Consider the following 17597-nt stretch of genomic DNA (forward strand, 5'->3'; position numbering starts at 1 on the left):
TTCGAGGTGAGGGCTTGCCAAGTCTGACTGGAAGGCTTCCCACCCCAGAATGATTTAGAGCTGACATTTACCACTCCCTCGTTCACTGCACAGCTCCCCTTCGCCCTAACCTCGGTTGGACTGTCTTATCTACAAGCCCTTACAGTACTGCTGACTCTCACAGCATCATGCTCATCAGCGCTTTCCGCTACCTCCTACCTCTAGGACGGCATTGTCGAAGAGACCTCTCCTCCTTTTATCGCTGCCCTGAGTTTACCATCTGTTCCCCCTTCTGGCTCCAACCTCCTTCCCCATCATCATAACAATATTGAGAGAGTGGACTATTCATGTTTAGCTACCGTTTGTAGTACGCCTGGGTTGTACAAGGAGGCCATGTTTAGCATAAAGACAGCATGGTGCCAGTTAGCATAAAGAGAGCACAGAGATATTGTCCAGGGTAACAACAGGCACACACCTGCTTTCTTTTCTGTCTCTATTAGAAATTGGTGGCTTTGGTAATTGGACTATTTTGAGGAATTTGCCTTGTAAACAAAGAACGTATATCTTTATTAGGACTACCCAACCATCTCTGATTCATATTTTTTTTGTGCACATGATGCACATACTTATTGGCGTGCCATGAGTGAGCATGTGTGTTAGCGCATATGATGAAACTTAGGCTTAATCCCATTTACAGTACCCCAGTGGAATAACTCGAACCAGCATCACCGGGCTTCTCTAAATGGCACAATAACTTCAACCATATATCAGTTTTTTAATCTACCCTCTCCAAGCACCGCATTAATGAACAACTTTAAAATTTGTCTTTTTTTTCCATCAAAGAAGATTAGTTTAAACAGAGTTAGTGGGCAGAGAAGTGTCTGAGGGAGGAATGAGGGGAGAGCAAAAAAAGGGAGAGAAGCCATAACCACTTTACTATTAGGCTATTGATTTTCCTCCTTTTCAAGGACAAGCTTCAATCCTGGGCCCATGTGTGGACTGTCAGGAATCTATGGCTCAGCTTCACACGTTGGAGTTGTGTGTCTTGGCTGCCTGTACTTGCCCCGGCCATAAATCTGACCACACTCGATATGAGGAAGAGCGATGTGCAAAATGAGACATGGTTAAAGGGCAGGTGCTTGCGATAAGCGCCATTTGTGGATGTGGCGGGTGTCAGAGAGGTAGGCGAGAGGCAGCGCCTGGCATGGCTGGCTGTGGATATAAGCACAGGCATAGTAGCATAACTACACAAAAACCCAACCGAAGACCTACATGCATGTGCACACACACACACACACACATGCACATACACGCACACACACACACACACACACACACAGAGGCAGTCTTAAAAAACTCAAACAAACAAACAAACAAACAAACAAACAAACAAACAAACAAACACACACACAAAGAAGCCTAAAACACATACACACACACACACACACACACACACACACACACACACAAATGCACACAACACTAAGAGCAGGAAAAGGGAATCTACATCAATGTATTCCACTAACATCTACGCTCAAATCGCTTAGTGAAATCCTTGGTGACAACTATTGATTTTTTTTTTTGGTAGAGTCAAGTTAATTGGACTGAATGCCCTCTAGAAAGTGTACAGTTCTAAATCCCTTTCTGTTTGTTCTGTTATACTTTAACACCCCCACCCCCACACACACACCTATAGATTTCTTTTTGCCTGTGCTCAAATCCATCTCCTCCGTGTGGACGTTGGGCAGAGGGAGGCAAAAGTTCACAAGCATCAATAAGGGCGCTTTATGGTGTAGATCAGATGTGCATGGTAGCGCTTAAAAACCGTGCCCATCACAACTAAGAGAGAAACGCCTTCGTGAATGGGAAATATAGAGCCAATGAAACGCCAGCCTGACATAACTGCCAGTCTCCGGTGCAAACATCTCAATTAGCACCCTCAATTGAGCGTGCAGAAACTCCCCCCATAAGATTTAGTGGAAGCCTTCTCCTTTTGGCTAAACAACAATAATGAAACAGCCTAGCTTTGGGGAGGGTGGTATGGTTGTAACATGGTCACATCAGCATCATGCCGAGTGTATTGCAAACTGACAAAAACAATGTCTTGATGCATGCTCAATAATCCAGGTAAGAAAATCAGAGAAGGTTGAATCAGTTCATCTGGATACAACGTTTATTGACAGATATGTTTCAGCACTCATCTAAGTGAACTCTTCAATCTAAACCATCCCCACCCCTTATAAACAATACAGTCCAATAGAGTACAATACTGTATTGTACTGTATTGGACAATACAGTACAATACAGTTGCATAACGAACAAAACCAATGACCAGTTTCATATGCAAATATGGGTGTGACCAAACTGGTCATTGGTTTCGGTCGTTATACATCTGTCGCTATTTTACAATGCTGTGATTGCAACATCACCTAATCCTCTGTGAATAGTACACATGGCCTCTGAAGCTCTCATTAATGGTCACACCCATATTTGCAAATGAAACTGGTGGTTTCGGTCGTTATGCAACTGTACTGTTTATAAGGGTGAGGATACCTGCAGTCAGTTTAGAAAGAAGATGTCACTTAGGCGAGTGAAGAAACACATCTGTCAATAAACGTTGCATCCAGATGAACTGAGCCAATATTCTTTGACAAAAACAGGTGACAATTACTGAAGAAAACACCAGGCAGTCGTTTTGAGGTCACCATGTTGTTGCATTTTTTTTTGCCCACCGCTTTTGTCTCAGTAATACTAACATAATTGTCCTCGGTTTTTCCTGGCTTATCCGCTGTAGTGGAGCTCTAGCAACATAACCACATGCATGGCAGTGCAATTTTATGGCCCCTGTATGTGGCTTGGCTACTATGTGAAATTGACCTGAAGTGTCCATGAGAAATTGCCACTGCACTTCATAAATTAATTACTTCAGTCAATGAAATGGAGTTGTGCTTTAATAGAGCACACCATATAATAACTAGTAGGTAGTCCATTATGCTGGAGTTGATCGCTAGAAGAGGATCTATGTACTGCAGCTGGCTCTATGGAACACACGTGATGCTTTTTGAGTTATCTTCAAACATGGGAAATGGAGGGGAACTGACTGTGTCTTTCAATTTTCCCAGTGGATGAAAGTAATGAGAAAAACAATAGATATCCCGTCTTGCTAAATGGGCTTTAATTGGGGACACACAAGAGGAGGAGCAAGAAGAATGGAAATGAGATAGGATGGGAGGAGGAGGCAGCGCCTGGCAGTGGGTGAAAGGCATACGGTGGTCCAATCTGACTGTCATCCACAAGTGAGCAGAAATATGTAAAATTAACCAGACTGCTTTCCTAGCAAAAACAGGGAGCAGCCGTACATGTAGTGAGAGTTAACTCAAAATGCTATCTGAGAAAGGTCTTTACTCATCACCCCACCCATACACCTTATTGGGAAAATTGTTGGTTCCCATTGTGAGAAATCAATCTCCACTTTAGGGTGCAACGGCAACATGATTTGGCCCTGGGCTTGGCCTACCACTAGGTTAAATTGGGGTCACCTTAAAAAAAAACACTGTTGTGAATCACAGGCAGCAGAGAGATGGTGAAAAATAAAATAACCGCTGAAAATTGGTTAGATGGGAGAGTGGTGAGGGAGAGAAAAGATGGTGTTCAGATTCTCCATTCTCTCTGCGTTATAGCAGCACCACTGATTGAAATTGTAGTACCGGCCGCCGCTTAGTTAGAGTCTGCGAGTCTCTAACTTGGCTGGGGAGCAGTCGCAAGAACTTGGTGTGTGTGTGTGTCCGTGTGTGTGTGTGTGCGTGCAAGTGCACATGCAGGTCTGTATGTGCTGCTATTCTCATTTGTGACTTGGCTCAAGTTGCCAAAAGACTTGTGGCAAAAAGTTTAATGCATGTCGATAAGTAAATAATATTTATCTTTTTTTGTTTTTTGTTGGATACTCCACCCCCTTTCTCCCAAATTGTATTGGCCAATTACCCAATTTTCTGAGCCATCCCGGTCGATGCTCCACCCCCTGCCGATCCGGTGAGGGCTGTGGGGTACCACATGCCTCCTCTGATACACGTGGAGTCACCAGCTGCTTCTTTTCACCTGACAGTGAGCAGTTTCGCAAGGGGGATGTAGCACGTGGGAGGATCACGCTATTCCCCCCAGTTCCCCCTCTCCCCTGAACAGGCACCCCAACCGACCAGAGGAGACACGACTGCAGCGACCAGGACACATACCCACACCCGGCTTCCCACCCGCGGACACGGCCAATTGTATCTGTAGGGATGTCCGACCAAGCTGGAGGTAACACGGGGATTCGAACCAGCGATCCCCGTGTTGGTAGGCAATGGAATAGACCGCCATGCTACCCAGACACCCCTATAATATTTATTTTAACAGAACAGCACACGCAGATGTTTACTGAATCACACTAACCCGTCTCAGAGAGGAGTTTAATGGACTCCAGGACACGCTCAGTGTAGACTCCAGGCTCATAGTTCTCCATCTCGGCATTGATGATGTGGACCACACGAGCAGCTCGGCCGCGAATGGCTCCAGCGGTCCGATCTAGGGTGTCCACATCTCCCTCTTGCAGAGCGATCACACACTTGTTGACATCCTCAAGTATGTGGTTTTCTTGGGAAAGACAAAATAGTGCAATGGTGAATGGAAGGAGGGGCTCTTAAAGCTTCCTTTTGTTAAAACAGAGAAAAGCTTGATATTTTCACAAAACATTTTATTTCTTTTGATAGGGACTGGATTTTTTTTTAAAAACTGTTGTCGGAAAGAGTGTCATCTTGAATAGTGTGCTGCATACTCATGTTTGGTACAAAAATGATTGCGAGTGAAAGTGCATGTCGTCCTCCCTTCAAGAATAACTAGTCGCTTTTGCAGAGATGCACCCAAACTGAAAACGTTTTTCTTCTGTAATTGGACTTAAAAAAAGAAAAGAAATAAAATCTGTCAGGTGAATGCTTTGTTGGATGCAGGATGTTACTGTGCCTTAAAACTGTAAAGAGCTGAGAGCTTTTTTTTTCTAAAATCAAACACATGATTTCATTATTCTAATAACTCAAAGAATATATTAGCTGAGCACCAAAGAAGGAAAAATAACATTTTAACAAATAGAGTTCAGTGTAGGTCCATTTTGAGAGTAGTCATACCTGAGACTGACAGGAAGTCATCCACGGAGGTGATGTCATCTACAGCCTCAGTAAGGATGCGCACCTGTTTCTCCCACTGGTCCTTGAAAACATCCATGTTGTCCTGAGCCACTTTGCTTTGGGGACGGGCAGCCAGTGTAAGTGCAGCATTGATCACCTGGCATAAGAGAGGGATCCTCTAGTGTAAGTATACATGCTTATATAAGCATCTATATGTATGCACGTGTGTGTGTGTGTGTGTGTGTGTGTATGTTGGTGGCTGTGCATACTGCCCATGCTGAGTTGCACCGGCCGATTAGCTTATGTAGCTGTACCTCGTGGAGAACAAGGTTAGCTTTCAGCAAAAAAAAAAAAAAAAAAAAATATTTCACCTTCAAGCAGCACTATGTCAAATCTCTACTCATTGTTTGGCGTCAAGCCAAAAAAAACAAAAACAACAATGACTTTTTTTGGGGGGGGTTTGCTCCTTTTTCTCCCCAATTGTACCCGTCGAATTACCCAACTCTTCCAAGCCATTGCAGTCACTGCTCCACCTCCTCTGCCGATTCAGGGAGGGCTGCAGACTACCACATGTCCCCTCTGATACATGTGGAGTCGCCAGCCGCTTCTTTTCACCTGACAGTGAGGAGTTTCACCAGTGGGATGTAGCATGTGGGAGGATCACGCTATTCTCCCCAGTTCCCCCTCCCCCCCTGAGCAGGTGCCCCAACCGACCAGAGGAGGCGCTAGTACAGCAACCAGGACACACACATCAGGCTTCCAACCTGCAGACATGGCCAATTGTGCTGGTAGGCAACGAATAGTCTGCTACGCCACCCGAATGCCCCATCTATGACTTTTGTAGTGTTGGTTTTTTTTTTTACAAGCCTCCATTAGAGTGACAACATTCAGCTGATATTCTTTTCTACCACGGGGTTGGTGCTAAAGAACATCATGACAGCTGGCATGTATGACTCAATGCGGCACGGTGGCGCAGTGGACCTTCTTGCTGCCGCCTCACAGCAAGAAGGTCCTAGGTTTGAACCTTGGCGTTGTCCAACCTTGGGGGGTCATCCCAGGTCCTTTCTGTGTGAAGTTTGCATGTTCTCTCCATGTCAGCGTGGGTTTTCTCTGGATGCTCCAGTTTCCCCCTCCATCAAAAAGACATGCATGTCAGGGTTAATACTCCTGTCTGTGCCCCTGACCGAGGCATGGCAAGACGAACCGGCGTTGGTCCCCGGGCGCTGCATGGCAGCTGCCCACTGCTGCTAGCTACACAGCCAGGATGGGTTAAATGCAGAGGAAGAATTTCCCCACGGGGATCAATAAAGTAATAAAATAATATAAATAAAAAATAATAAAATAAAAATAAAATAACCTGTGGTATACATTTGCTTTCCTCCACCTTGGGGGCTGCATGCTCTTTATACTTTTTCCCCATCTGGGCAATTAGGTTGATGAAGGTGAAAAGATGATAGGATCTAGACGTGACAGACGCTGACGTGTGACTACGGATGGAGGGAAAATGGCACCAAAAAAAAAACCAAAACAAAAAACAGATAGACAGGCACCAAACTCTCTCTGTAGAGCTTTGGTTTGTCCCACCTTCTTATAAGACTGTCTCATAATTACTTCTTTCTTATCTCTCTCTTGCTTTTCTCCTTCAGTCGATGAAAATTGAAAAGAGGCGCCGAGGGAAAAAACATGCGATTTGCTGCCAAGATTTTTCCATCGCTACAGATCTGACCCGCCGGAAGTCAGTTATTAGTAAGTGGGTTGTGGTAGGTGGTAGCAGGGCCTACGCACCAGCATGCATCCTGAAACTTAAATTTACTCCTCGCTGTACTTCACTGTACTTCTCTTACTTCACGGTACTTCACTGTACTTCTCTTATCCATTAGTGAGTTAAGGTCCCCTGTGAATATGCTCTAACCCTTAACCCTGGATACAATCGATCGATTATCATCTACTCCTTTGGCAGCACCCGAAGGAATAACACTCAATCTGCTCTCTTCTTCCTCCTGTCCTCTCTCTCTCTCTCTTCCTCTGTCTCCCATTACTGTAAATGCTCTCTCATATTTATTAAGGCCTTCTGAAGACTCTCCACTCATGTAAGAATACAAAAGTTAATTCATAAGAGAGTAATGATTTATAGCCATGACTGTCGGGGCTTGTGCAAACCTAAGGCATATCTGAGTTACTCTATATTATAGCATACAGAAGACGGCACAGTGGTGCAGTGGTTAGCGCGGTCGCCTCACAGCAAGAGGTCCTGGGTTTGAGCCCCGGGGTTATCCAACCTTGGGGGTCATCCCAGGTCATCTTTTGTGTGGAGTTGCATGTTCTCCCAGTGTCTGCATGGGTTTTCTCTGGGTGCTACAGTTTCCTCACACAGTCCAAAGACATGTAGGTCAGGTGAATCGGCCATACTAAATTGTCCCTAGGTGTGAATGTATGGGCCTTGTGATGGACTGGCAGCCTGTCCAGGGTGTCTCCCCACCTGCTGCCCAATGACTGCTGGGATAGGCTCCAGCATCCCTGCGACCCGAATTCAGATAAGCGGCTGGGATAATGGATGGATGGATAGTATATTGACTGTATATCACACAACTTTGGCAATGGTTTTCCAATTCTTACCTGTGGGCACAAGCTGTCAATTTGGGTGGCAGCCATTCGAACCAACTTCACACCCTCCTCATTATTGGAGATAGAGCAGGCTAGGTTGGCCACCTACAGGAAGACAGGAACACAAAATGTCAAAATTAAACTCCACTGTTGAAATTAAAAAAATAAAAACACTAAGACTTGACCTTTCCACCAAAAAGTATGTATCTCTGTGGTCACTTTAGTGAGCATGCAAAATTTTGCTTGCCCATGATATGTAATGCAAAAAAAAAAAAAATCATGAATTTAGGCTGCACCTAAAAAACTAACATCATCCTTAAAGAAATGCATTCCTGTTACAGTCGGCAGAGCCGTGACTGCTCTTACCTTAAACCAACAACTCCTCTATTGCTTTCTTTTTTTTTTACTTGCAAACACTGACTCCAGTGAACAGCAGCAGCCTCAACAGCAGCTCATGTGCACTGCTATCTGTGCAGGAGTGGGGATTTAATGCTTGGCTTGAAAAGGCAATGTCAGGGGCAAAATATGTGCACGGGGTTAGGGCCTGCTCAACTGTTAGATTGGTATTTGTTATTGCCACACATTGGGTAACCCCAAGCACCACAAACCACCACTGCCCCAGCACATCTTGTCTTGCCATTACTTCAGAAAATAACGAATATCTTGCTGAATAATTCAGATAACACAGATGGCAAGGAGAGTTTTCTATTGAAAATCTCAATTCAATAAGTGCACCAAGAAAATGGTGAATGGGATGGGCTTTGCACCATTTAAGAAACAAGTAGGGAAAGTGTTTGATGATACAGAGCTATAGAATATTGTCACAGAGAACACGTGTCCACAGAAGTCTAAAATAAACAGAATGATATCATCATATGGCAATTGACTACAATCTTTTGATGTACCTATGAACACATTAGGTTAACATTTTTGTAGTACCAGGGGTTTCAAAATATGTTTTCCATTAGTGATGACTACAGCTAGTTCGATTTTCCCACTTTGAGTCATCCAAATTTGATTGTTGCCTGATGATGCTGGCGGTGCTACTCAGCAACTCAGTGTACAAGCAGCACTGCAAAAAAAGTCTCCAAAGAAAATTCCTTCCCTCTCACATTCTTGCTTGCACACACAAACGTGCATTAAATGCGGAAGAATCTTTGGACCGCACACACACACACACACACACACACACACACAGGTGCAGACACACCTATAAATAAATAAATAAATAAATACATAAATAAACACGCCATACTCCACCTGCGGCTCTTTTGCAGCCGTCTTATTTCCCCATTCTATCACTATATTTCACAGTTAATTTTCATAACTTCAGCCACTACATAATGCAATACCATCCTTTAGCAAATTAAATGCCAAAACAAGCCAAGGATTTAAAATTGAGCTCAATAGACACATGGCTGTTGGCAGAGAGAGGTGCCAGTCTGTATTAGCACCTCTACCACTCACGTGTCACTGTTTGAGGCAAATTGGGGTAAATCAAATTTGTGTTGGAAGACTTTTGCTTAGAGCCCTGTCTCCCTGTAGTAGTGACAGCTATGAACACATTGATGGATTGCGCTCCTTTATATGAAGGTGTGTGTGTGTGTGTTTGTTTGTGAATGAGAGAACAACAAAGGAATTAGTGCTTGCACTTTGTGTGTGTGTGTGTGTGTGTGTGTGTGTGTGTGGGTATATATGAGACCAAAGGTTCAGCATTATATCACTGTAGTTTTGGCTAACTTACCATCAGCTAAGTTTGGCTAATTAAACTAGTGTAATAAATGAAGTCATCAGTTATTATATATATTTTTACACCTTATTGTAAGGATTCTAGTTTGATCCAGAGTGTTTTGGAAAATACTCAGTGGCTACTGGCAATTTATGCTTCAAACAGACTGCGAGATAGTCCATTGATCACTTGACGCCAACTGTCAAGTTATGATGCTTTAGCACCTACAAAATTATATTTAATAAGGAAAAATTCCAGAGAAAATGTGTTTTTTTCCAACCTGCATCCACATTTTACCAATATCCTTGAAACGATTTACTTCTCTTTTTTTTCCTTGAATTGTGCAGTGTTGGACTAGTACAGTAGAAATTAAAGGTCTCTTTGATGCATTTGATCTAATTCACTAGCCCTGGAGAGCCAGTGACTATGGCAATGGGACTATTTGAGGTGGAGGGTCAGATGGCCTTTTGGAGACTGGTGCCATGCCCAGCCGGCACACTCCACCTCCTTTCTATCAGACACGGAGAGCTGGGCCTGGGCCAACGCTCCTACGTCCAGCCAAAACTACTAATTGCTATATCTGAAAAAAAGTACTTTTCCTTTGAGATTTTTGCTTTTTGGGAGAATAAAACCAAGACAGAAGGCCTGCGCCTTTCTAGCCCAATGCTGATATTATCAAGGATGCTGAGACAGAATACTGGACTTAAAGCCTTGAAAATGTATGCGTGTGTGTGTGTGTGTGTGTGTGTGTGTGCGTGCGCGTGTGCGTGTGTGTGTGTGCGTGTGTGTGTGAGAGAGAGAGAGAGAGAGAGAGAGAGAGAGAGAGAGAGAGAGAGAGAGAGAGAGAGAGAGAGAGAGAGAGAGAGAGACTCTGGCTGGGAAAGGGAGGGTGAACCAGGGGGAGAGAGAGCGTTTCATGCTGCATGGCCATTCTTCATTTTAGCTTCTAACAAAGGACTATCGATTGAGTCCTTTTTGTTCTGCCTGGGATAATCACTTCAATTCTAATTTGATAAAGGTTTCCATTGCAACTGGGGATCTACAAGATGAGCATTCTCATGGATCAATTTGTGAAGTGATTTACACAAAATCACTTCGCAAATTGACATACCTATATTCTGTTTTTACACAAGTCATATGCAGGGCCTAAAATTGTTATTTTCTATGTTTGGCAAATATATGAAAACGAGACAAACACAGAATAATATCTTTTTTGTTTATTTCATTTCATTTTCTAACTTTTTTCAGTGCTTCTTTTGCAGAGGCAATCACAAGCATAACTGATTATCCTCAGATAAGGAGTCCTAAAATTATGCCAAACATTTTAAATGCTGCAGTAAATGCACAAGCCCTGATTTTTTTCCCCCATTCTCTTTGCTTTTGTTTTTCTCAGAACTTACATATCAGCCCTAATGGAAAGGGGTGTGTGGGGACCTCCAGAGACTACCTATATTTATAGTTCCATAACTATAATGGTAGAGAGCAGGAGAGTCCAGTATCAGGAACACTGTATTATATATAAAGTATAGAAAGTAAAGAAATATCATTCCCCCAGCCCACAGCAGTGCAACACAAAGACAAAAAAACACATCTAAAACTACAAGAACACATATATCAAACTACAAAAAAAATAAATCACTGTCTGAGAGAGCGAACGCCAGGATGACTGTCGGAACTGCCGGTCTGCATGGGCTAGCAGTTAGCTTAGCCTGCCCTCCTTCCGCGTCCTGTCAGACTGCCCTTGGTGTTTCCTCCTCGTGCGCAGCTCCAGGCAGGGACGTGGTTCCTGGGCCCACAGGATGCAGCAGACCAAGCTCCCTCAGCCAATCCAACGCCAGCTCTACCAGCCAGACACCCTCGACACACCTCCCTGCACTCCACAAGATGACACCAAAAACACAGTCAACACTAGGCGAGGCCACCGCCAGACCGCCAGACCGCCCTTGGTGTTATCGGAACGGCTGATCTGCATGGGCTAGCAGTTAGCTTAGCCTGCTGCGCTTCCATGTCCTGTCAAACTGCCCTCGGTGTTTCCTCTTTGGGCGCGGCTCCGGGCATCAAACGATGACGTGGTCAGACATGGACAAAGACACTGCATGGACAGTACTTGGTGAGGCCACTGCAAACGTAAGTTGGAGCCACCATCTTCCCTCACTGGTACTGGTTGAGGCCGCTGCAAACAGGAATTTGCGTATATACTTTATATACATATAAATATATATAAAAGTTTGCAGTATAGAGCATACATCCATCCGCTCAACATATAGGGAGACAAGGGGGCCCAAAGCACAGCCTGGCCAATCCACTGACTGACTCCCGAGAATAATGAATAAACTTGCTGTTGGTCAAGCTGCCGAGCACACCGTGATGCTGGGAGTGAGGTTGAAAAGGAGAAGAAATCATGATGAGAAAAGGGCTGAAGGGTTGACTTTTTGAGTTATGAGATGTTAAATGGAGCCACTCTGTTCTATTAAAAGACTGTCACCAGGATGTTTACTTGTTGAAGGTAGGGTGGTCATTTTTTTATTTATTTTTTGGCAAAGGGTGGACAGTTGTGTTTTGCACTTTTTCAAATCCATACAAATTGCAATTGCTCTCATCTCTCTCTTTGTATCCCTCTTCTGCCTTACATGAATACCCACAATGGAAACACTGACATGCGTGCAAGTAGGAACACACATAAACATGCACACACACGCATAGAGTCATTTAATCAGTCTGTCAACAAAGACGTAGGAGAACATTTAAACAGGGGAATACAGTGTACAGCTGACAAAACTATTACAGCCCCAGCCTAGCTGAAGCACTCGTATTTATTTTAGTCAGGACACGTCATCTCCCAGCAGCAAAGCCTGCACATGTATGGTGTGGTGAGGAGGTCCTAGATACAGGTTAAGGTGCAGGACACCAGGCTGTGCCACCAGATTTCGAGGTTGTGTGAGGTTCAGGTCTCCAAGGGATATAAAGCTGTGAGTTGATGGCCTGCAGACGATGAACCACCCATTGAAAAATCAATCCCTATTAAAGAGTAATGTAGGCATCGCCTCAGGAAGAATGCCCATTGGACTTGCAGCAACATGAAAAAGGCAAAATAAACCTCAAAGCATATTAGTGGGGAGACATACAACTCAAAGCACAGTAGAAATTGATTTTGAGATGGTTCTGTCTGATAAATACTTCATATCTACTCGATATTTGCATGTAAAAATCCCCTTGGATTTCTGTTTTTTTTTATACATGCACATTATAAAAAGAACTACAGCAATCACTTTATTTATTTTCCCCCCTTTTTCTCCCCAATTGTACCCTGCTAATTAGCTGCTTCTTTTCACTTGACAGTGAGGAGTTTTGCCAGGGGGGCGAAACATGTGGGAGGATCACACTACCCCCCCCCCCCCCGAACAGGCACCCTGACCGACCAGAGGAGGCGCTAGTGCAGCAATCAGGACACATACCCACATCCGGCTTCCCACCTGCAGACAGGGCCAATTATGTTTTTAGAGAGACCCGACCAAGCCAGAGGTAACACGGGGATTTGAGCCAGCGGTCCCCATGTTGGTAGGCAATGGAATAGACCGCCACACCACCCGCACACCTGCATCACTTTATTTTTAATTATCTAACAGCATATTGACATCTCATCCTGTATGAAAATGAAGCTTAATTCATAATTACCTTATTGTGTAAAATTATATAAGTCATATTACAGGCCTAAGAAACTTCAGAAACTCTGATCATGTCACAGGACAGTATAGCACTGTATTGATTGGCAGTTTAGGAGAACAGTTACAGAAAACACTGCAAGACATACTGAAAGAAATTAAATGTATTATTAGTATAGTAAAGATGAAATAACGTCTGATGTTGGCTTAGCTTTGTGAGTAATTTTGATAACATACTCACTTTAATACTTTCTCCGCTTTCTTTAATACCTTCCTCCATCTTCCGACCTACAGTTAGTTCATTGATGTACACCTAAATTGTCTAAGACTTTAACGGACTGGGCAGTTTGCTCTTAAGCCCCTACATCAGAATGGTAATGAACTCAAACCACTGTTCACATAAGTGACAGGTCCACTAATATGAGAGAAGGACTGGGGTAGGTCTCTCACCTCTCCACACCCTCTCTCCCAGCACACCCTGGATTCATCACCTCCATGAATACAGAAAAGTGTGCCGCATGCATTCAAGCACACAAGCACGTGTTCACAGGCACACTCACTCGCGTTCTCCACCTCTTCTCTCTCTCCTTCTGACACGCACACACACACACACACACACACACACACACACACTTGCACTCACTCACAAACAAATGCATACACAGACATAAACAACCGCACACGAAAACCGTGTTTCACCTGTTTGCCGTGTCATCCTTTCAGACAGAAGTGGCTAGGTGGTGCTGGTCTAAGTCGGCGTAGCAGAGCCTTGAAAATATTTTCCATCCTAAGTTGAGATCTATGGTTCCACGGTGAGGGGACCACAGGGTCCTGCTCTAGGTGCCTGCGGCGTAGCATTTGATTGATAGGCAAAACTCCTGGGATTCTTTTAGCACCACTGCAAACTAGATGGCGATGTTCTGGATGCTACACCAGAGCATGCAAAAGAATCAGGCACCGAAGTAAGTAACTGTGTTTAAATTATCTCACATTCACAGTAATAAAGGCAGCAAAGAGAAGGTTAGCAATGGATATGGCTTTGCTACATGAGTAAAAAAAGCTCATTTTGTTGGCAATACCGAGAAGGAGAAAATCACGACAGAAGAGGAGATGTCAGTGAGACCACTATACATGTTAAGTCAGGAGGACGGGGACGTTCACTAACTGTGAGAGATGGATTAACCATCTGTGCTGGTATTGTAAATGTGTAGCAGGTGCACTGCACGATGGCCCAGTGGTTAGCACTGTTCACAGCAAGAAGGTCCTGGGTTCAAACCCCAGGCTGTCCCAGGTCCTTCCTGTGTGGAGTTTGCATATTCTCTCTGTGTCTGCATGGGTTTCTTCTGGGTTCTCTGGTTTCCTCCCACCATCAAAAAGACATGCATGTTAGGGTTAATACTCCTGCCTGTGCCCAAGACTGACGCAGGACAAGAAGAACTGGAGTTGGTCTCCAGATGCTGCAGCTGCCCACTGCTTCTACCTAGATGACTGCCCACTGCTTTCAGTGTGTGTGTTTGGATGGGTGGACTGCAGAGGAGGAATTTCCCCAAGGGGATTAATTAAGCTCATCTATATATCTTTCTATCTATCTATTTATCTATCTATCTGCCCAGTGAAACCAGCCATGGCTCTTGTGGTGTCCACAAGACCCACATAGCCTCAGCATGCAGTTCCATTTATGAGAAGGTACCCATAGGCTATGGCGGAGCCCCTTACTTAGCTACATAATGGCGGGGACCCAACATCACATCCAGGCCCAACCATAAATCAGCTGTAAGTGGCTTGTACTATACCTTTTGAATGTGAAAACTGTATTTTCTATAACAATGGTATGAGGTAAAGAACAAACTGTTGAATGTTATGGAGGGTTTTATCCAAACTGAGACACAAGGATAATACCATACCTTTCACAAGTCACAAATATTGACTAAAATGATGAATTAAAATCTTGCCCAGATCTTTTCATTTCTAGATAGCCCCTAACTTGTTTCCTTTCCACATTCATGTAATTCATGTTTTTCAATATCCCCTCCAGGTGGAGGGGAATCATGCATTTTGCACACGTGTGCCTGTGTGTGTGTGTGTGTGTGTGTGTGTGTGTGTAACTACAGGACCTATCAGCCTAATATCTTTTGTGCACAGTTATGACTATGATGAAGAGCCTCTCATGGTTGCAGTGATTCAAAACATTTGAAAAACGTTTGTTCTCACTATCGCCACTCTCTCTCCCCATTCCCTGTCTTGCTCGCTTGACCAACGCTGCTTTCCATTACTGCCTGCTCTAAATCAACTGTGTGCATGTGCCACTCACACCCAACTCACATCTACAGTTGATCGGGCAGCGACAGTGTCAAAACCAACACATTATGTATTCGGGTATGAGCCTTGAAAGCAAATGAAAAGGCGATCGTATTTTGCAAGTCAGCAAATTATTCATTGCTGATCTCAGCACAGGACAACTGGAGGAATACCGGATGAACCAAAAATAATAACATCTGTCTTTATTTTTCCAGGGTTAGAATAAAATGGTCGCAATGTAAACACTTTTTGGAAAGTGCAAGTTCATATTGGACTTGGTTGCATTCATGTGAAGGTCCCCCATAGGAGGCTGCACATCCACAGACTGACAGGCAAAACATTTTTATTAGGTAGATTTTTTAGCTTGAGTCCTGCATATAAAACACCCCCCCCCCATATTTCCCATTCAATTGACTTGGGCGCTGCACAAAAGTCTTATAAAGGCAGGAAAAAAAACACTGTTTTTTCTGTCCGTGTGTTTGTGTGCATCTGTCTGCTGCTAATCTGCATACGACTGGGCCTGTCAACCTAATACATATATATATATTTTTTTTTTGTGTACCATTATGACTGTATGATCAAGGACCTCTCATGGTTGTGGTGATTCAAAACCTTTGGAAAAACCTGTTTTTTTTTACCGCAATTGAGTGCTAACTCCTCCGCTGGTTTGTCGCCTAAGTCCGAGCATCAGAGAAGGTATCAGAGAGTATCAGAGATACATCTGGTGGGGATCTACACTCTGCTGTAGATTGCACTCTTCTAGTTGCATTTTAAAACCTGCCAAACATAAAAATAAAAAACACCTTGTCTTTGAGTCTGACTGGCTATTGACTGTAAGGATGCCGATTTGAAAAACAACATCAGCCACAAGATAGCTCCATTTAACCAGTGCCTTCAAATACATTTTGATCTGTTATTCAGTTCACTGAAAGCCCACACTTGGCTTAGCGAGAAGTGATGGTGAGAAGTTGGTCTAAGTTGCCTGATCTATGATCCGAAGGAAACTGGCTGCTTGTCGAGCAGAACAAACTGCCTCGCTACCATTCATATTAATTAAGACAACCATCAAGCAGTCCTAAAATAGCTCTGTATGGGATGGTTGAGAAGAACTCACAAAAAAGATACTGATTACTTGGGTATTCTATGTGAGCTATGAAGACATCAGTTTAAATGCTTTGATTCGAAGCATCCCTGCCCTTTTCACCTGCCACAATGACAAAAATAAATACAATATTCCAGTGTGCATCGGGGCTTGATTATGAAAAAAGAAAAGAAAAGAAGTGATGTTTCTTTTTGGTTGTTCTAGGCCTGTGTCTGCTTGAACTGAACGTTGTGCAAAACAACCCTTGGAATCAGCATGGTCTCTTTGACAACTGCGACTGAGATTGTGAGAAAGGCTGACAGTAGATGATTTACAGTGGTTGTTTTTCCTGAGCCACAGCTGCAGTTGTGCTCTGTCCTGTAATACACGACTGACCCTCTGATAAATATGATAATTCACTGCAGGCTGAGAGGGAGCTGACCCAACAATGGCTGTGGGTGGGTGGGGGTGTAGTAGAGGATAACACACAGCAACAGGGTAGGTGACACAAGAACTCAAAAGTGTAGTCACATGCATCTACGCACACACCTGCATATGTACTCGCCCACATCAATGGGAAGGGGGCGCCCGGTACTCTATATCATGCAAATACTACTCCTACTACTACTACTTTCGGCTGTTCCTGTTAGGGGTTGCCACAGCGGATCACCCGTTTCCATTTCTTCCTGTCCTCCGCATCTCCTTCTGTCACACCAGCCACCTTCATGTCCTCCCTCACCACATCCATAAACCTCCTCTTTGGCCTTCCTCTTTTTCTCTTCCCTGGCAGCTCCATATTCAGCATCCTTCTCCCAATATACCCAGCATCTTTCCTCCACACATGTCCAAACCATCTCAATCTTGCCTCCCTTGCTTTGTCTCCAAACCGTCCAACCTGACATACAAATGTCATGCAACATATATAAGCTAAAAAGATGCAACCTTTCTCTATGCAGTGGATGAAGAGTTTACAGTACATCTGCTTGTTCACCCCACTACCAGACTGGAAGTCAAAGGCTGACGGCTCCTCTCAAAGAGAACATAAAGTTATTATATGGACGTGATTTCTTTACATGGTGAGAAGGTAA

At 43.9% G+C, this 17597-nt stretch overlaps 1 protein-coding gene across 4 annotated transcripts in view; it reads right to left on the reverse strand.

The window, feature by feature from the left end:
• The window catches only part of ctnna2 (catenin (cadherin-associated protein), alpha 2), a 732381-nt gene that overhangs the window by 34754 nt on the left and 680030 nt on the right, over positions 1 to 17597 (reverse strand). For 3 of the 4 annotated variants that reach the window (XM_056279507.1, XM_056279506.1, XM_056279504.1), the window contains 3 exons: positions 7752 to 7844; positions 5136 to 5292; positions 4408 to 4608 (listed from right to left, as the gene is read on the reverse strand). In XM_056279507.1, the coding sequence (XP_056135482.1) occupies positions 4408 to 4608; positions 5136 to 5292; positions 7752 to 7844 (451 nt within the window). The remainder of the gene's footprint in view (positions 1 to 4407; positions 4609 to 5135; positions 5293 to 7751; positions 7845 to 17597) is intronic. The other variant, XM_056279505.1, reaches the window with a different exon arrangement.

The sequence above is a fragment of the Lampris incognitus genome, chromosome 5 (assembly GCF_029633865.1).
Source record: "Lampris incognitus isolate fLamInc1 chromosome 5, fLamInc1.hap2, whole genome shotgun sequence".
Lineage (NCBI taxonomy): Eukaryota > Metazoa > Chordata > Actinopteri > Lampriformes > Lampridae > Lampris > Lampris incognitus.